This window comes from Hippocampus comes, unplaced genomic scaffold, assembly GCF_001891065.2.
Source record: "Hippocampus comes isolate QL1 unplaced genomic scaffold, H_comes_QL1_v1.1 scaffold214, whole genome shotgun sequence".
NCBI lineage: Eukaryota > Metazoa > Chordata > Actinopteri > Syngnathiformes > Syngnathidae > Hippocampus > Hippocampus comes.
This window is the reverse complement of record NW_017804875.1, coordinates 546,169-559,765: the sequence shown is the minus strand read 5'-3', so window position 1 is coordinate 559,765 and position 13,597 is coordinate 546,169. Positions and strand designations below refer to the sequence as shown.

General features: G+C 44.1%; 1 protein-coding gene across 1 annotated transcript in view; it reads right to left on the bottom strand.

Annotated features, from left to right (window-relative positions):
- Positions 1-808: 808 nt before the first annotated feature.
- The window catches only part of lats2 (large tumor suppressor kinase 2), a 17,559-nt gene continuing 4,770 nt past the window's right edge, over positions 809-13,597 (bottom strand). Inside the window, exons 3-9 of the mRNA XM_019880449.1 lie at positions 9,908-10,040; positions 8,226-9,784; positions 7,050-7,277; positions 6,555-6,909; positions 6,236-6,418; positions 6,045-6,151; positions 809-5,130 (exon numbers count right to left, since the gene is read on the bottom strand). Coding sequence (XP_019736008.1) covers positions 4,624-5,130; positions 6,045-6,151; positions 6,236-6,418; positions 6,555-6,909; positions 7,050-7,277; positions 8,226-9,784; positions 9,908-10,040 — 3,072 coding nt within the window. The 3' untranslated portion in view covers positions 809-4,623. The remainder of the gene's footprint in view (positions 5,131-6,044; positions 6,152-6,235; positions 6,419-6,554; positions 6,910-7,049; positions 7,278-8,225; positions 9,785-9,907; positions 10,041-13,597) is intronic.

The window sequence follows — 13,597 nt, the reverse complement described above, 5'->3', positions numbered from 1 at the left end:
TAATAAACATAAACAAATAATTTTACATTTTAAATGCAAATATTTAAACAAAATATATTGCCTCAAAACACAAGCCATAATTGTAACACGTCCTGAAAGACTATCTTTTAAGTGTTCAAAAATCACAATTATGATTAAAAGCTTGTCCAAATTCAATTCCCCCAAAACAAATATTGAAAAATTTTAAAAATACTAAACGAACAGTCATTAAAAATTGTTCTTGTACTTTTCAAAACACTATTCGTGAAATATCCTCAAATCTTTCAGTCCAAAACACAAACTATTTAAAAAAATGTCCAAAACACCAAATATCATGACAAATGTCCTGACAAACCATTGTGAAAAAAAACCCAAATACCAACCATCATTAAAAAACAGTCCCAAAGGTCAAGCTGTTCTTAAAAATTCTCATAGAACACCAAATAGTTTTTAAGTGTCCCAAAATGTCATACCAGCAACTATTTAGCATCCCAAATGAGCTATTCGTAAAAACTATTTTAAAAAGAAATGTAAAAGTATTTTATTTTTAAAAATATCTTGAAGCAACAATTTCGAAAATTGCAACTATGAAGAAACTATCACAAATTAATAATTGTCAGCCATTTCATAACAATGTGCCATGGTGAAAATAAAATGCACAAAAAAAAAAAAATTGTCCTGAAATAAATATGCGACAATTAAAACAAAAAAAATCTGACAGATTGTTTTTGCATGTCTAGTGGAAACAAAAATCTAGATTTTATTATGTATATTAATTTCATATAAAATCTAGGATGTGCTTTGTGCATAAAAAGAAACAGTGAGGGGGTCCAAGTGGGTTAATTTAATTTATACATTACATTTGACACACACAAAATAGACAGCGACATTGACAAAGTCTCCATTCATACACGAATGTAGAAAAAGAAAAAAAAGTCACCTTGATAGTAATAATAATAATCATAATAATAACAATAATAATACTGCATAGAATTTTGGACATTAGCACAGTGGGAAAGAAAATAAGGTGAAGGAGGGACATGGGAAAGATACAAAAAAAATATGTATATCTGTATAAATATATATTCACGATTAATATACATTACACACTCCTTGGTGGGGTACAAATACATACCTTAAAAAAAAAAAATCAGTCAACGATTGTCAGTCATCACTTTGTAACCAAAAAAAAAACAAAACAGTAACACTCACACCTGGTTACTCATAAAGCTTTTTGTTGTCCTTTTAAAGGGCCAGTAAGTGATAAACATTGTAGCCCTAAATATGTTTTTTCGGACTGCAAAAATGGAAAAAATATATATATTTTTTTGTTTTTGTTTTTTCTTGGGAACAAAGATATAGATGTATTTTGCCTTCCGTCCCTCTAACAGACAGAAAAGAACACAAGGACAAGTGCAGTAACAACAAAAATGAAAGGCAACACAAAGGAGGCAACTCCCTTCCTACCCCCCAAAGAAGAAATCAGAGGAGGTGTCGGGATTGTTCAGATGGCTTTACAGCACACACAAGGCACATTTCGTTAGGCGAATAGCATAATTGCCTACATTTTAGCAAATACTTTCATTGATTTGGTAATGGGGGGGTTTAAAAATGACTTTGGCAATTCTGCCATACAGGCTAACAATTTACAGTCATTGTCCAAGAATGATAATGTTCAAAACAAAAAATAAATGGACAAACTACACCATCTTGCCATTCGTAAGGGATCAGTCAGGGATACTGACAAAAAAAAAAAAGTACAACTGATTCTGCAGATTGTCAACAATCATACCGGTTTTTAATTTTAGGATAAAACTGCAACACTTAACCATGGCCTGTGACATACATGAAACAACTATCTACGATGGAGTGTTAGGGGCACACAAGACAATAAGAAAAAAAAAGTTGAATAACGAGAAAAAAGTTGTAATGTTATGGGAATAAAGTCATAACGTGACGGGAATAAAGCAATGTTGTAACAGTCATTAAGGTTCCGTTAATTAAGTCACAATATTACAAGAATCAAAAATGAAGATGTAACATAATCAGAAAGAAGTTGTCACATGTGAAATGAGATGTGTTGTTAGAAGGAAAAAAAAGTCGTAAATTGCGAGAACAGAAAGTTGTAATGCTACGAGAATCGTGACCTGTTAAAATGATATTATGAGATAAATTTACAATTATTTTCAAAGTATTCCGAACTTCATTAAATTAGGTGTTTTAAGTAAAACGTCGACATTTTTTTCTTACCCTTTTCATGATTAGTTTTCTTGCATAAAACGACAATTTTTTTCTTGAAAGATAACTTTATTCCCATACAATTACAGATTTATTTCCCCTCATACTTTTTTTAGCATTTTCCTTGTACTACAACGTTATCCTAGTAACATTACATAGTAATGTTTTTTTCCTGTTATATGAAGACTGAATTCACATGACAAAGCTTTTTTTTTTCTTCTTGCATTTAAAATCACAGGATTCACGCAATTCTTCGACTTTATTTTTGTAACTAGGACTTTATTCACACTCTGAGATTTGTAGATCCCTCTTTTTCTTTTCCTCGGTAACGTGGCCTTCATTTTCTTTGATCAATTTTGGCGATCACACTCAAAACTTGTGATGTTATGGATAAACTCAGGATGCCCTAAAATAAACCTTGTGCGCGCCCCCCCCCCACCCAAAAAAAACCTTTACAAAGCATTTCATTCTTTTCAAACTTGCCGTAAATCCACCCGTGGCCTCTCTGAGAGCTTGGCCGTGCTGCGTTCAGGGACCTGCCCCGACGTAGGACGGGGAAGGCTCGGCCATCGACGTTCCACATTCATAATCATCATCATCATCACTCTTAAACCGCGATAAAACAGGTAATATTTAAAACAGGAAAAGAACACAAATAAGCAGCATGTTGTAAGTGAAACACACCCACACACACACACACACACACACACACACATACAGTATATACTGTAAGTGTATACATTGTAGATAAAGTAATACGTTTGTATATGGCACTTGATAATACTTTCAAATGGATATTAAGTGTTTCGGGGACACACATTGAATTGCACTTAAGTCATACGCATGTGTTTGGCTGCGTTCCCCTCGCCCCCCCCCCCTTCTCTGCTGTATTTGGCTGATGAAAATGGGGGCGTGACAAGAAAGAAGTCATTCAGGATTTTTTCCATGTATTAAAAAAATAATAATAAAATATCACATTAAATTTACATTTTCAAAGCAGGAAACTTTCTGTGAAACTTCAAGGCAGGCAAAACGTCATCAAATCACAATTACATTTAGTCAGATTTTTACAGAAAAAAAAAGTTGGCTTTTTTGTAAAGTCATGACTTTTTGAAGTGTGAACTTTGTTATATATTGGCATAATAATTATCATGCCTTTCCCCTGTAATGTTTCTCCAATTACATAGCATTAATTAACAAACATATTCTTAGAAAAGAAAAAAAAATGGATCAAATTAGGAATTGTCACAAATTGTGCCGCCTGGTACACGACATACAGGTACATATCCGAAACTTGCAGAAAACAGAAAAAAAGTTGGAATACGATCAGAATAGAGTTCATTTTTCTTGCCATTTTCTCACTCTAAAATAATTTTTAAAATGCTAAAATTTCTGGAATTTCCAGATCTGTAAACCTTCTCTGGAATTTTAGTTAAAAAAAAAACGACTCAAAACTGCAAAGCCTGAGGTGCCAAATGATTGTCTCATATCTGTCTGAATGATCGCTGCAATGAAACAGATGACTACTGGGACACTCGGTCTATTGTATTCTAAACCGGTGTGTCATGGCACATTAGTCTTTTGTGAGAGATCATCGGGTGTGCCGCAGGAAATGATGCAATGTCAATTTGTTTGACAAATAAAATAATCCTAAATATTTAGCTTTGTTCATTTATCAATGGCAACCACACAACAATAGGGAAAAAATGCTCGTCTACCAGATGACAGATGGACATAATTAACCTGTTTATCCACTTTTGTGAATCATTTTGCTCAGCGGTGTGCTGTGAGATTTTTTTCCGATGTGACATATGTGCCTTGGTTCAATAAAGGTTGGGAAACACTGTTCTGAACATATCTAAACTTCCCTTGGAAAGTATCCTGCTTTGACTATGTCCAACATTCTCCTTCCCCCAGAAAACTTCTCTCTCAGAACACGTTCTTTTAAAATCAAATAATTACACAATAACACTTCCTTAGAGGGGGGTCGGCGCACCCCCAACAGTTTGGGAATCGCAAATGTTTCACATAGTCTGTGGGGAATATACCGGTATGTAAAGTGTATTCCAAACACTTCCCAACTTTGAATACCGCCGCCCCCAAATTTCACCTGGAAAACTTTGGCGCATATTTCTCAGCCCATTTGACTCACTTTGGTTCAGTCCTACTCTTGCACACATCCCTCCTGTTGAACTTACCCCACTCCCTCTTCACAAGTGATATTTCAGTGTTTAAAATTTTAAAAAAACAAAACACTGTGCTTAAGTCACTTTGGAGTGTTTCAGTCATGTAAGACAAAAGGAAGGAATGGCAGAAAGGGACTCCTGACGTTCTGACATTCTTACCAGACTCGACAAGTGACAGATGGTTGCTTCTTGGTCCCGTGCGAGGAGCGGTGTCAGTCATCTAAACGTAGACCGGCTCGCATCCTTCCCCCACTTCCTCGTCCTCTTCTTCGTCCTCATCCTCTTCCTCGGGGCTGGGCGGCCCCTCGCCGCCATCCAAAGGCTTGGGGTAGCGAAAGGGGCAGCCGTTATCGTCAAAGAACCTGCGGAAGGTGAACTCGTAGAAAGCGTGCTCCGGGTGCTTGCCGTGAGGCGAGCACAGGGCGTCCAGGGCCCGGCTGCTGTCCCCGCTGTCATTCCAGGCCCCGGGGCCGCCCTCCTCCTCCACCGGGTCGAAGTTGGACGTGTCCATGGGGTGGGCGATCTTGGGGCGGTAGGGGGCGGGCTGCTGGCGAAGGTTGCTGGAGAAGTCCACCTTGCTGAAGAAGGGGTGCGCCTTGATCTCACCGGCGCCGTTGGCACCCAGGCGGTCCTGGGCCGAGCAGCAGAGGCGCCCGATGATGTCCACGGCTTCTGGGCTGAGCTTGACTTGGGCGGGAACCTGTAGCGTACTCTCCCAGTTGATTACCTGGATGTAATTGAGAGATTATTCTGGTGTGCACAGTGCGAAGAGTGATTATAAAGACCGATTATTTCGTGGTGTGTTAAGAGTGATGATCCTGTGGTGCAATGTGTGTTACAAGTCATCATTAAGGATGATTATTATGTGGTGTGGGGTGATGTGGATAAAAAGTGATGATCCTGTGGTATAGTGTGTGCGTGCATGTGTGGCAGTAATTATTAAGAATGACTGCCATGTGGTGTGCGGTGTGTCAGGAATGATTATCATGGAGTGTGGAATGGGGCTCGAGTGATTATTATTATGTGTCTGTGATGTGTCAGGAGTGATGATCCTGTGGTGTAGTGTGTGTTAAGAGTCATGATTAAGAATGACTATTGTGTGCTGAGGGGTTTGTTAAAAGTGATCATCATGTGGTTTGTGGTATGTTCAGAATCATTATTCTGAGCCATTAACCTATAGTGTGGGGTGTGATTATCTTGCAGTGTAGAGTGTTATTGAGCGTGAGTATCCCACATTGTGCCATTTTATCTTGCATTTTACATCCTTTGCAATCCAAGGCACGATTCTTGCATTTCTCCTATAGATTAACCCAAGTGATTATCTTGTGGTATGGGGTGCGTTTAGAATGATATGTCCTCGGCGATCTGCTTGGAAGACACTCAGGTTTCGCAGTCGATCGCAAATCGTTGTGTGTGGTCAAATTATTTTTAAAATGAACAATCTAAAGCAGGAACCACACCTACAATTAATGTGGACAAATTCTAACATTTCCGTTCACTTCACTGATAATTGGATGTTTCTAGAAGGTAATCCTGAGCTATTATCTTGTGCTGTGGGGTGTGTGTCAAGAGCGATTTTTCCTCCTCGATCTCCCGGCAAAATAGTCACCGCCAACGATCACTTACTCTGCATATACTCACCTTAATCTGAGTCTCCGTGGGAGTGGGTGCCAGGAAAGGCGGCTGCCCCACCAGCATCTCAAACAAAATCACCCCGACGCTCCACCAGTCACACAACTGGGTGTAACCTGAAGACACACACAAGAATCCATCCATCAGCACTTTAGTTGTCGTCATCGGACGTGATGGGTACTGGGTTCAGATGCTCCCACCTTTGCGCAGCAGCACCTCGGGGGCGATGTAGTTGGGCGTGCCCACCAGCGAATGAGCCAGGCAGCGCTGGTGTTGCCGATTGGCCCGCTGTTCCAGTGTCATCAGCCGGTCGCCACAGCGGCAGTTGGACACGTCGTCCCAGAAGTCGCTGGGCTCCATGCTGTCCTGTCTCATGTGGCTGCCTGGTGGAAGAGAGCCAGGGTGGTTAAGTAACCAGGGGTGGAAATAAACCACATATAAGCACATCATATATACCATTTAGTCTTAACTTGACTTGGGGGAAACAGGACCCAAGTTTGTCATTTCCGAGGACCTTACCTTTCTGGTAGTACTTAGAGTTGTGGGTCCAGCGGAAGCCCGTGCAGAGGCCAAAGTCCGTCAGCTTGATGTGTCCGTCCAGGTCGATGAGGATGTTGTCGGGCTTGATGTCGCGGTGGATGAAGCCCATCTTGTGGACGCTCTCGATGGCCAGCGTCAGCTCGGCCACGTAGAAGCATGCCAGCGGCTCGGGGAAGACGCCCATGCGAATCAACAGGCTCATCATGTCGCCGCCGGGGATGTAGTCCATGACAAAGTACAGGCTGTCGCGGTCCTGGAAGGAGTAGTAGAGGCGCACTACCCACTCGTTGTCCGCCTCCGCTAAGATGTCGCGTTCAGCCTTCACGTGGGCCACCTGTGTCGACGTCCATCCGCATTAGTACAACCAAAAATTATCTACTCACAAAAAGTCGACCCATAAATGTCCCAGTTCAATTCGAATCGATACTGAAAGAGTTGTTTTGTCGTCAAATTGCTCAACAGTTAAGAGATCACCTGGTTTCTGTTGAGGACGTCTTTCTTGCGTAGAGTCTTCATGGCGTACAGGGCGTACGTGTCCACTTTGCGCGTCAAGCACACCTCCCCGAAGGCGCCGATTCCCAGCGTCTTGATTTTGACAAACATGGACTTGTCCATCTTGGCGCGACGCAGCCGATTGTAGTTGGACTCCTTCTGGTTGAGCATCTTCCTCATCTGGCCCTGCTCGGCCTCGGACAGGCCGGCCTGAGAAATGGGAACAACAAGGCTTAAGAAATGAGCAGAAGTTGACTCACGGTCTTACTTACTGGAACTGTCTAACAAAGGTTGCAAAGCATAGAAGACCAGCCATCAAAAATGAAACAATACCACGTGTTTTTAGTCCCACTACTTGCAATCTAATTATAAAAAAAAAAAATTGAAGCTAGGTATACTAAATATTAAACTACATTAAGCAGCATAGAGTTGATTTTATTTCATCAAGGAGGAACATACAGTATTTACCAATTTTCTTGAATATCCTCCATTACTACCTAATATTCAATTGATCTGATGAAAACAAATAATTTGTAGATTTGCATTTTGTTTTTTGAGGATCAAGATACTTTGTTGTTCTGGAAGTCAGAATTTGGGAACACTCTGTCATACCCTAAAAATGCCTCAGGAGGAGATTAAAAGGGTAGAGGCCAAATTTGCATCAAGATACAGATCACGTCGTCTGTAACAACCTCCCCAGGGGAGAATTCTCCAGATTTCAGGCTGTAGATTATCTGCTAAATATTTTGCTGTGGACGGTTGCGAACAAATCTTAACTTTAGGCGACAAAGCCATCACAGTGTTTGTCTTGTCAAAAATGTCCCCGGTGGATATGGACGTTCAGATTCTCTGCTATGTGTGATGTCAAAGCCTGAAGCGGTTGTATGACTTCAAATACCGACAATGTTCCTCTTTCTTGAACTCACACATTGGTCAGCCTCCAGCCAGTCATAAACTAAAATATTTTATGTAATCGGGTGAGAATTCCACAAACCTTCTTGGGCTAAACCTTAGTGCCGATGCAGGCAAGGCCAGATTAAACCGTTTACGGCAATCTTTACACTAAGTAAGGCAAGGTTGCTAATTATTAAATCCATTTGAAGTACTTTATGTCAGGGTGGAAAAAAATTGAGTTGGAAGGATTTGGATGTCCCTTACCTTGGACATTTCCTGTTCCAGCTGCAACCTGCGGTTGAGCTTCTGCTGGTAGGTCTTCATGACGTTCTCGATGTGCTGCTCCATGTAGAACTTGAAGGCAAAAGGTGAGTAGGTCTTGATCCGGGACTCTCGCTTCTCCTCGTCCCGGCCGTTTTTCCTCACCGGCACGGGCGATGTCTGGATCTGCTTCTTGTCTTTGAGTGTTTTCTCGGCCTTGCCGGCTTTTGCCTTCTCCTTAACCTGCTGGGATCCATCATCTGTGATTCCACTACCGCCGCTGCCGCTGTGTGTGCTTCTGGAAGCGGGACTCCCGAGATCCTGAGCCCCACCGGCGGCTCCCACACCCTCCAGAGCCCCGGTTTCTCCAGGTGACAAAATGAGATTCTTGGGGTAGGGCGGCGGTGGGCAGCGGGGTTCTTGGGGGGGCTCCAGAGAGTAGGTCTCCTCTGGCATGTAGGCCAGTGAGTCAGTTGTTTCCTGGGCTTGGGCCGCCATCCAGCTGGGATGGCACGGTCCCACTGCTGTCTTGGGTTCCGGTCTCATCACTCGAATGCTCTTGACTGGCTGTTGGATGGGTGGCGATGTGACGGCTGTGATGGTGTTGGGAGGACCTAGGGAAGGATCCTGGGGCGCGCTCATGGGAGGCCGAACCCCATTGGACACGGCCGAGCGGCTGTTGAAGGAGTTGGCCCTGCTGGGCACCCGGACCTCACCCCTGAATGGCCCTTGAGGTTGGGGCTGTCTGGCTTGGGGGGGCCCTTCGGGACTCTGGGGTCCTGCCCAGTGATGCTCATACAAGTCCAGGTTGAGACTTGCCCTGGATGGTGTCATCAAGCCCTGGGGAAGATCGGGGAAGTCCGGGCCCATAGGTGGCACTCCGCCTGGGGAACGGGACATCATGTGGACCTGATGGGAGGTGGGGCTCGCCTGACGCGGGTGCGAGTGAGGAGCCAGGTACAGATTGGCAGGGTACCCCCCTGCACCTCCTCCTGGCACGTTCTGGCCTATAGGCACTTTAGCTTGCATGTTGACATAGTTGTCAGGGGGCGCCATGGGGGGTGGTGCCATCTTGTTTTGAAAGGAGGCAGTTCTCTTGACTCCATAGCCTGCGGGCTCCATTAAGTGAGGCCTGGGGTGGCCATAGTCATAGTGGGGGCCCGGCACCTGGGCCCCAGGCGGCAGCGGTTGACCAGGCACATTGTAGCTCATAATGGGCCCGTGCTGCTCCAAACTTCCAGAATAGCCTTTCTGCTGGGCCCCCGGTGGGTACATGGCATTGGCCGGGCTAGTCTGAGGGGCCATGACTGGTGGATAGTTACCCATGCTGGGTGGTCGACCCATCGGGTTCCCCATTGGGGGACCCTGTGCTGCTCCAGAGGGCGGCATCATGTAGTTCATGACGGGGGGAGCGTTCATGTAGGGTCTGGGCATCTCGCCTTCCGGACCATATCCGGCCACACCCTCGTACATGGGGTGGTACGGGGGCATGGCACCGGCAGCTTCTCCTGCGGCTTCCAGCGGCGGGCGATGGTCCATTGAGGGGGGCATGCCAGCTTTTCCTAACATCACAAAAAACAATTTATCAATCACAAATGAATGTTTAGCATTTTTTAATGCTAGTTAGAACACCACCAGTTGGGATCGAGATGTCGCACTGCAACCTCAAAGTCACAAGGGCATACCTGGAGAAGTCTGCTTGATAACACGCACAATGAGCTCGTTCCGAGGGTCCAGGTAGCTCATCTTACTAATGTATTCAAGAGCCGCTTCGATGTTCCTGCTTCCTGTTTGCTTCAGCGCCCGGATGGCCATTTCCTATGGACACAAAATAAAACATGAGGACCTCCACAACGGCACCCCGAAACATCCATCAATGCATTCACTACACTGCGTCTCCTGTTCAGAGTTTGGGAGAGCAGGAGCCGAAAACACCTTACTTGGTAGAGCTACGACCCTGGACTGGTTGCTCGTCAATCGCAAGGCACATTAGGAGAGAGACAACCATTGACATTGTAGTGGCGACTTTATCCTAGTTGCCTGCACCAAAATCAGGCGAGTCGGTTTGCATTGCAATCAGACTGGCAACCCGAAATATTGTATATGACGTGATGGGGGAGAATAAAGCCATGGAGCTGCACTTTTATTCATAATGTCCCTTGTTTATATCATCTGGCATCTCTAATCCACGAGGTTAGCAGCCCATTTAATGTTGTATTGTATCATTATATCTCATGTCATTATTTACATCATATTTCATGTCCAATGCACCATCATTCACATCTACACAGACGTCATGTACAATACTGCCATATAAATTAATGCATACACTAGTAAAAAGTACCATATTTACATCATATTTACTTTCCAGAGCACAGAGGGTTCTGGATTGTTTGGGGAACAGATAAAAAAAAACATTCCTGTATCCATTTGAGAAATTCCCAAATCAGCACGTATCAGCAACAGATGGTCCAGGAAACACACAAACAGCACAAGTGGGTCAAACGGCTCAAGTCGTGACACGTAATATGTAGTTTAGGAGTCATTTTTCTTCCCTTTTAATGTAGGTCACCGCTGAAAAAGACAAGCGCTGATCCACGGTCTGTCTCAAGGAAAATGCAAAAAGCGGAACGTGAGGTCAATTGTCCCGCCGACACACGATAATCATTGGCCTTTGGTGTTGTTATGGCACAACGGTCGTCACAGCTGCGCGACGCCGTGGGGCGAGGTCCGTCAGCCAGGCGGGGAAAACATTCCCTTATAACCAATTATGCGTGGCCTCGGTCTTCGCATTCACGTCTGGATTTGACCCTCATAACCGTCATTCCTGGATGACATTGCGATAACGTGGCCTCTGGGTTTTCGCTACCTTATTTTCAAGCACATTCCACATCTGATGAGTCCAAGGAGAGGAGGGGGGGCGGAAAGGAAGCGCACAGCCACCCAACAGATTCCTGCAAGGCGGCCACTTTTGCACTAACGGGAATTTCCTGACATTAAAAACGCACCACCCAAAATATTCCTGTCTGATGCCTGATTTCTTTTTTGGAAAATATGTTCCCCAGAACCTCCATTTGTTGAATTTATCTTAATATCGATTCCAAGAGGCTAAATTCTGTAATCTCGAAATTCATGTCCCCCAAATGTTACATGCAGATGCCACTCTAGGCAAAACCGTTAACATAACGTAATTTTCTATTGGACCGTTGCTCACTGATGACAATTTATGCTCGGAAACATCAGAAGAGAAATGAGAAAAAGTTGTGCTCCATAATTACTCGTCCCGTAGGTGGCATTGAAAGTTTCCAGAAATGTTGCTTCCCTATCCCACGAGTGTCTGACCCCACCAGAATCGTCACGGTTTAATCACCCATGGGAAACAAAAAAAAAAAGTTAGAAATGTTGACTTGGCCCGCCGTCAGTCAACTTTTATAAGAATTTGATAAGAATCTGAGAAGAATCTCACAAGTCCTGGCGAGCAGGAGGAAAGAAAATTGGTGTTGTTGAGGAGCTTTATAAAGCAATGACAATTCTTCCTTTAGCTACTCAGTCAGCTGCTTGCAACTTCCAAGGAATTTCCCACTCGGACACAGAAGTGAGGGACTTGTGTTGACGCCCACAAGAGACATCTTACAATTTCTGATCATCTACAAATAAAAAAAAGGACTTTATTTGAGGTAAACATCAGCACCACCACGGGAACACACTCGCTGGAGATCAGCTGACGTGACCGCCAGAAGCGTGTTTGTATCGACTACTGTTATAGTGCGCAACTGTACACGCACACATTCACGCCTCATGTTTGAAGTGTTTAACATGCAAATTGAGAAATGAAAACCGTACAACCAAGGAACTCGCAATAGTTCCAGTAAGTGTGAGAGAAAGTTCCAGTGAGAGTGCTCAAGTGAGCGAGCGACAGAGTGAGTTTGTGTGAACGTGTTCGAGTAAGCCAGAGTGAGCCGGTATGTGAGAGGGTGACAAACTGAATGAGTTTTGAGAGAGAGTGAGACGGAGAGCAAGAGGATGAGTGATGGGAGTGTGCGAGCGACAGAGTGAGCGAGTGACAGTGTGGGTGAAAGTGAGAGTGAGTCAGAGAGACCGACAGTGCGAGTGTTAGGGAGTGAGTTGTAATGGGTGAGAGAGTGTGTGAGGAAGCTCGTGTGAGGGAGTGGGCGGGGAAATGAGTGTTTGGAGTGAGGGAGTAAAAAGCGAGAGCGAGAGTCAATAAATTTGAAGGTGATCTTGAAAGTAACGTGAATTAGTCAGGGTGAGTGACTGACGTGAAGATGGGCACCGTGCAAATTGGAACCCCAGAATTCATCATATTCTGATTTGAACGCATCTTCTGACAGTGTCAGTGAAAAGTGGGCTTGCACAGGGGTGGAAAATGACGGTAACGATTGGCGTCAGGTTGCCGTTCCCCACATTCTGCCGACCAGGAGACGGGAATTTCCCCGTATTTGTGATTTGCGCCGTCTCAATGCCAATGTCACACGGGCACATCCCCATCAAAATGGACGCCAACATGCTGAGTTCAGACGACAGTATGGAACATTTCAACACGCAAACAATAAACACACGCCAACAAGTCGCATCCTGTGTCTGTTGCCTCAACGCCACTGACGTGGATTCCATATGCAGGAAAAACACACACACACACACACACAAGCCTACACCGATGACAAAAACGCACAGAGACACAAACTGTACAGCGACATACACTTTTGTTACAAACACACACACATGCACACACAAACTTTACAGCGACATGCCAATCAATACACAGACAGCTACATACACTACATGTACACGTGTATAAGTAAAAGAAGTCAAATACCTAACACAAACTCATTAGAAATAACCACATACTTTCAAGTAAAATAGACACCTATGACAAATAGACCCACACAATTTAAATCTTAGGGAACGCTCAATACAGATACACACACTTTACAAATAGATTGACACTGTCGTAATGTAACACTCAGAAACATCTGACTTGGAATAAACATAATCACGATATACTTTAGAGCTACCCACACTCATTACACACACACACACACACACACACACACACACACACACACACACACAGTTTTTCATGCGCTGTCAATGCGTGGCATACCGCTCCCACCGTCCTCCCCCCTCGCTCCCCCTCTAAAACATTTCCTCCTCGGTGGTTATGCAACCAGCCGCATTGCTGGCTAATTTGCAGCTGGAGAAGTCCAGCAAGGAGAAGACGAGGACAGCTGATAAGGAACGCATTTTACAGCAATATAAACGCTCAATATACACTAATTACAACTCCACACACACACACACACACACACACACACACACACACACACACACACACACACACACACACACTCCAA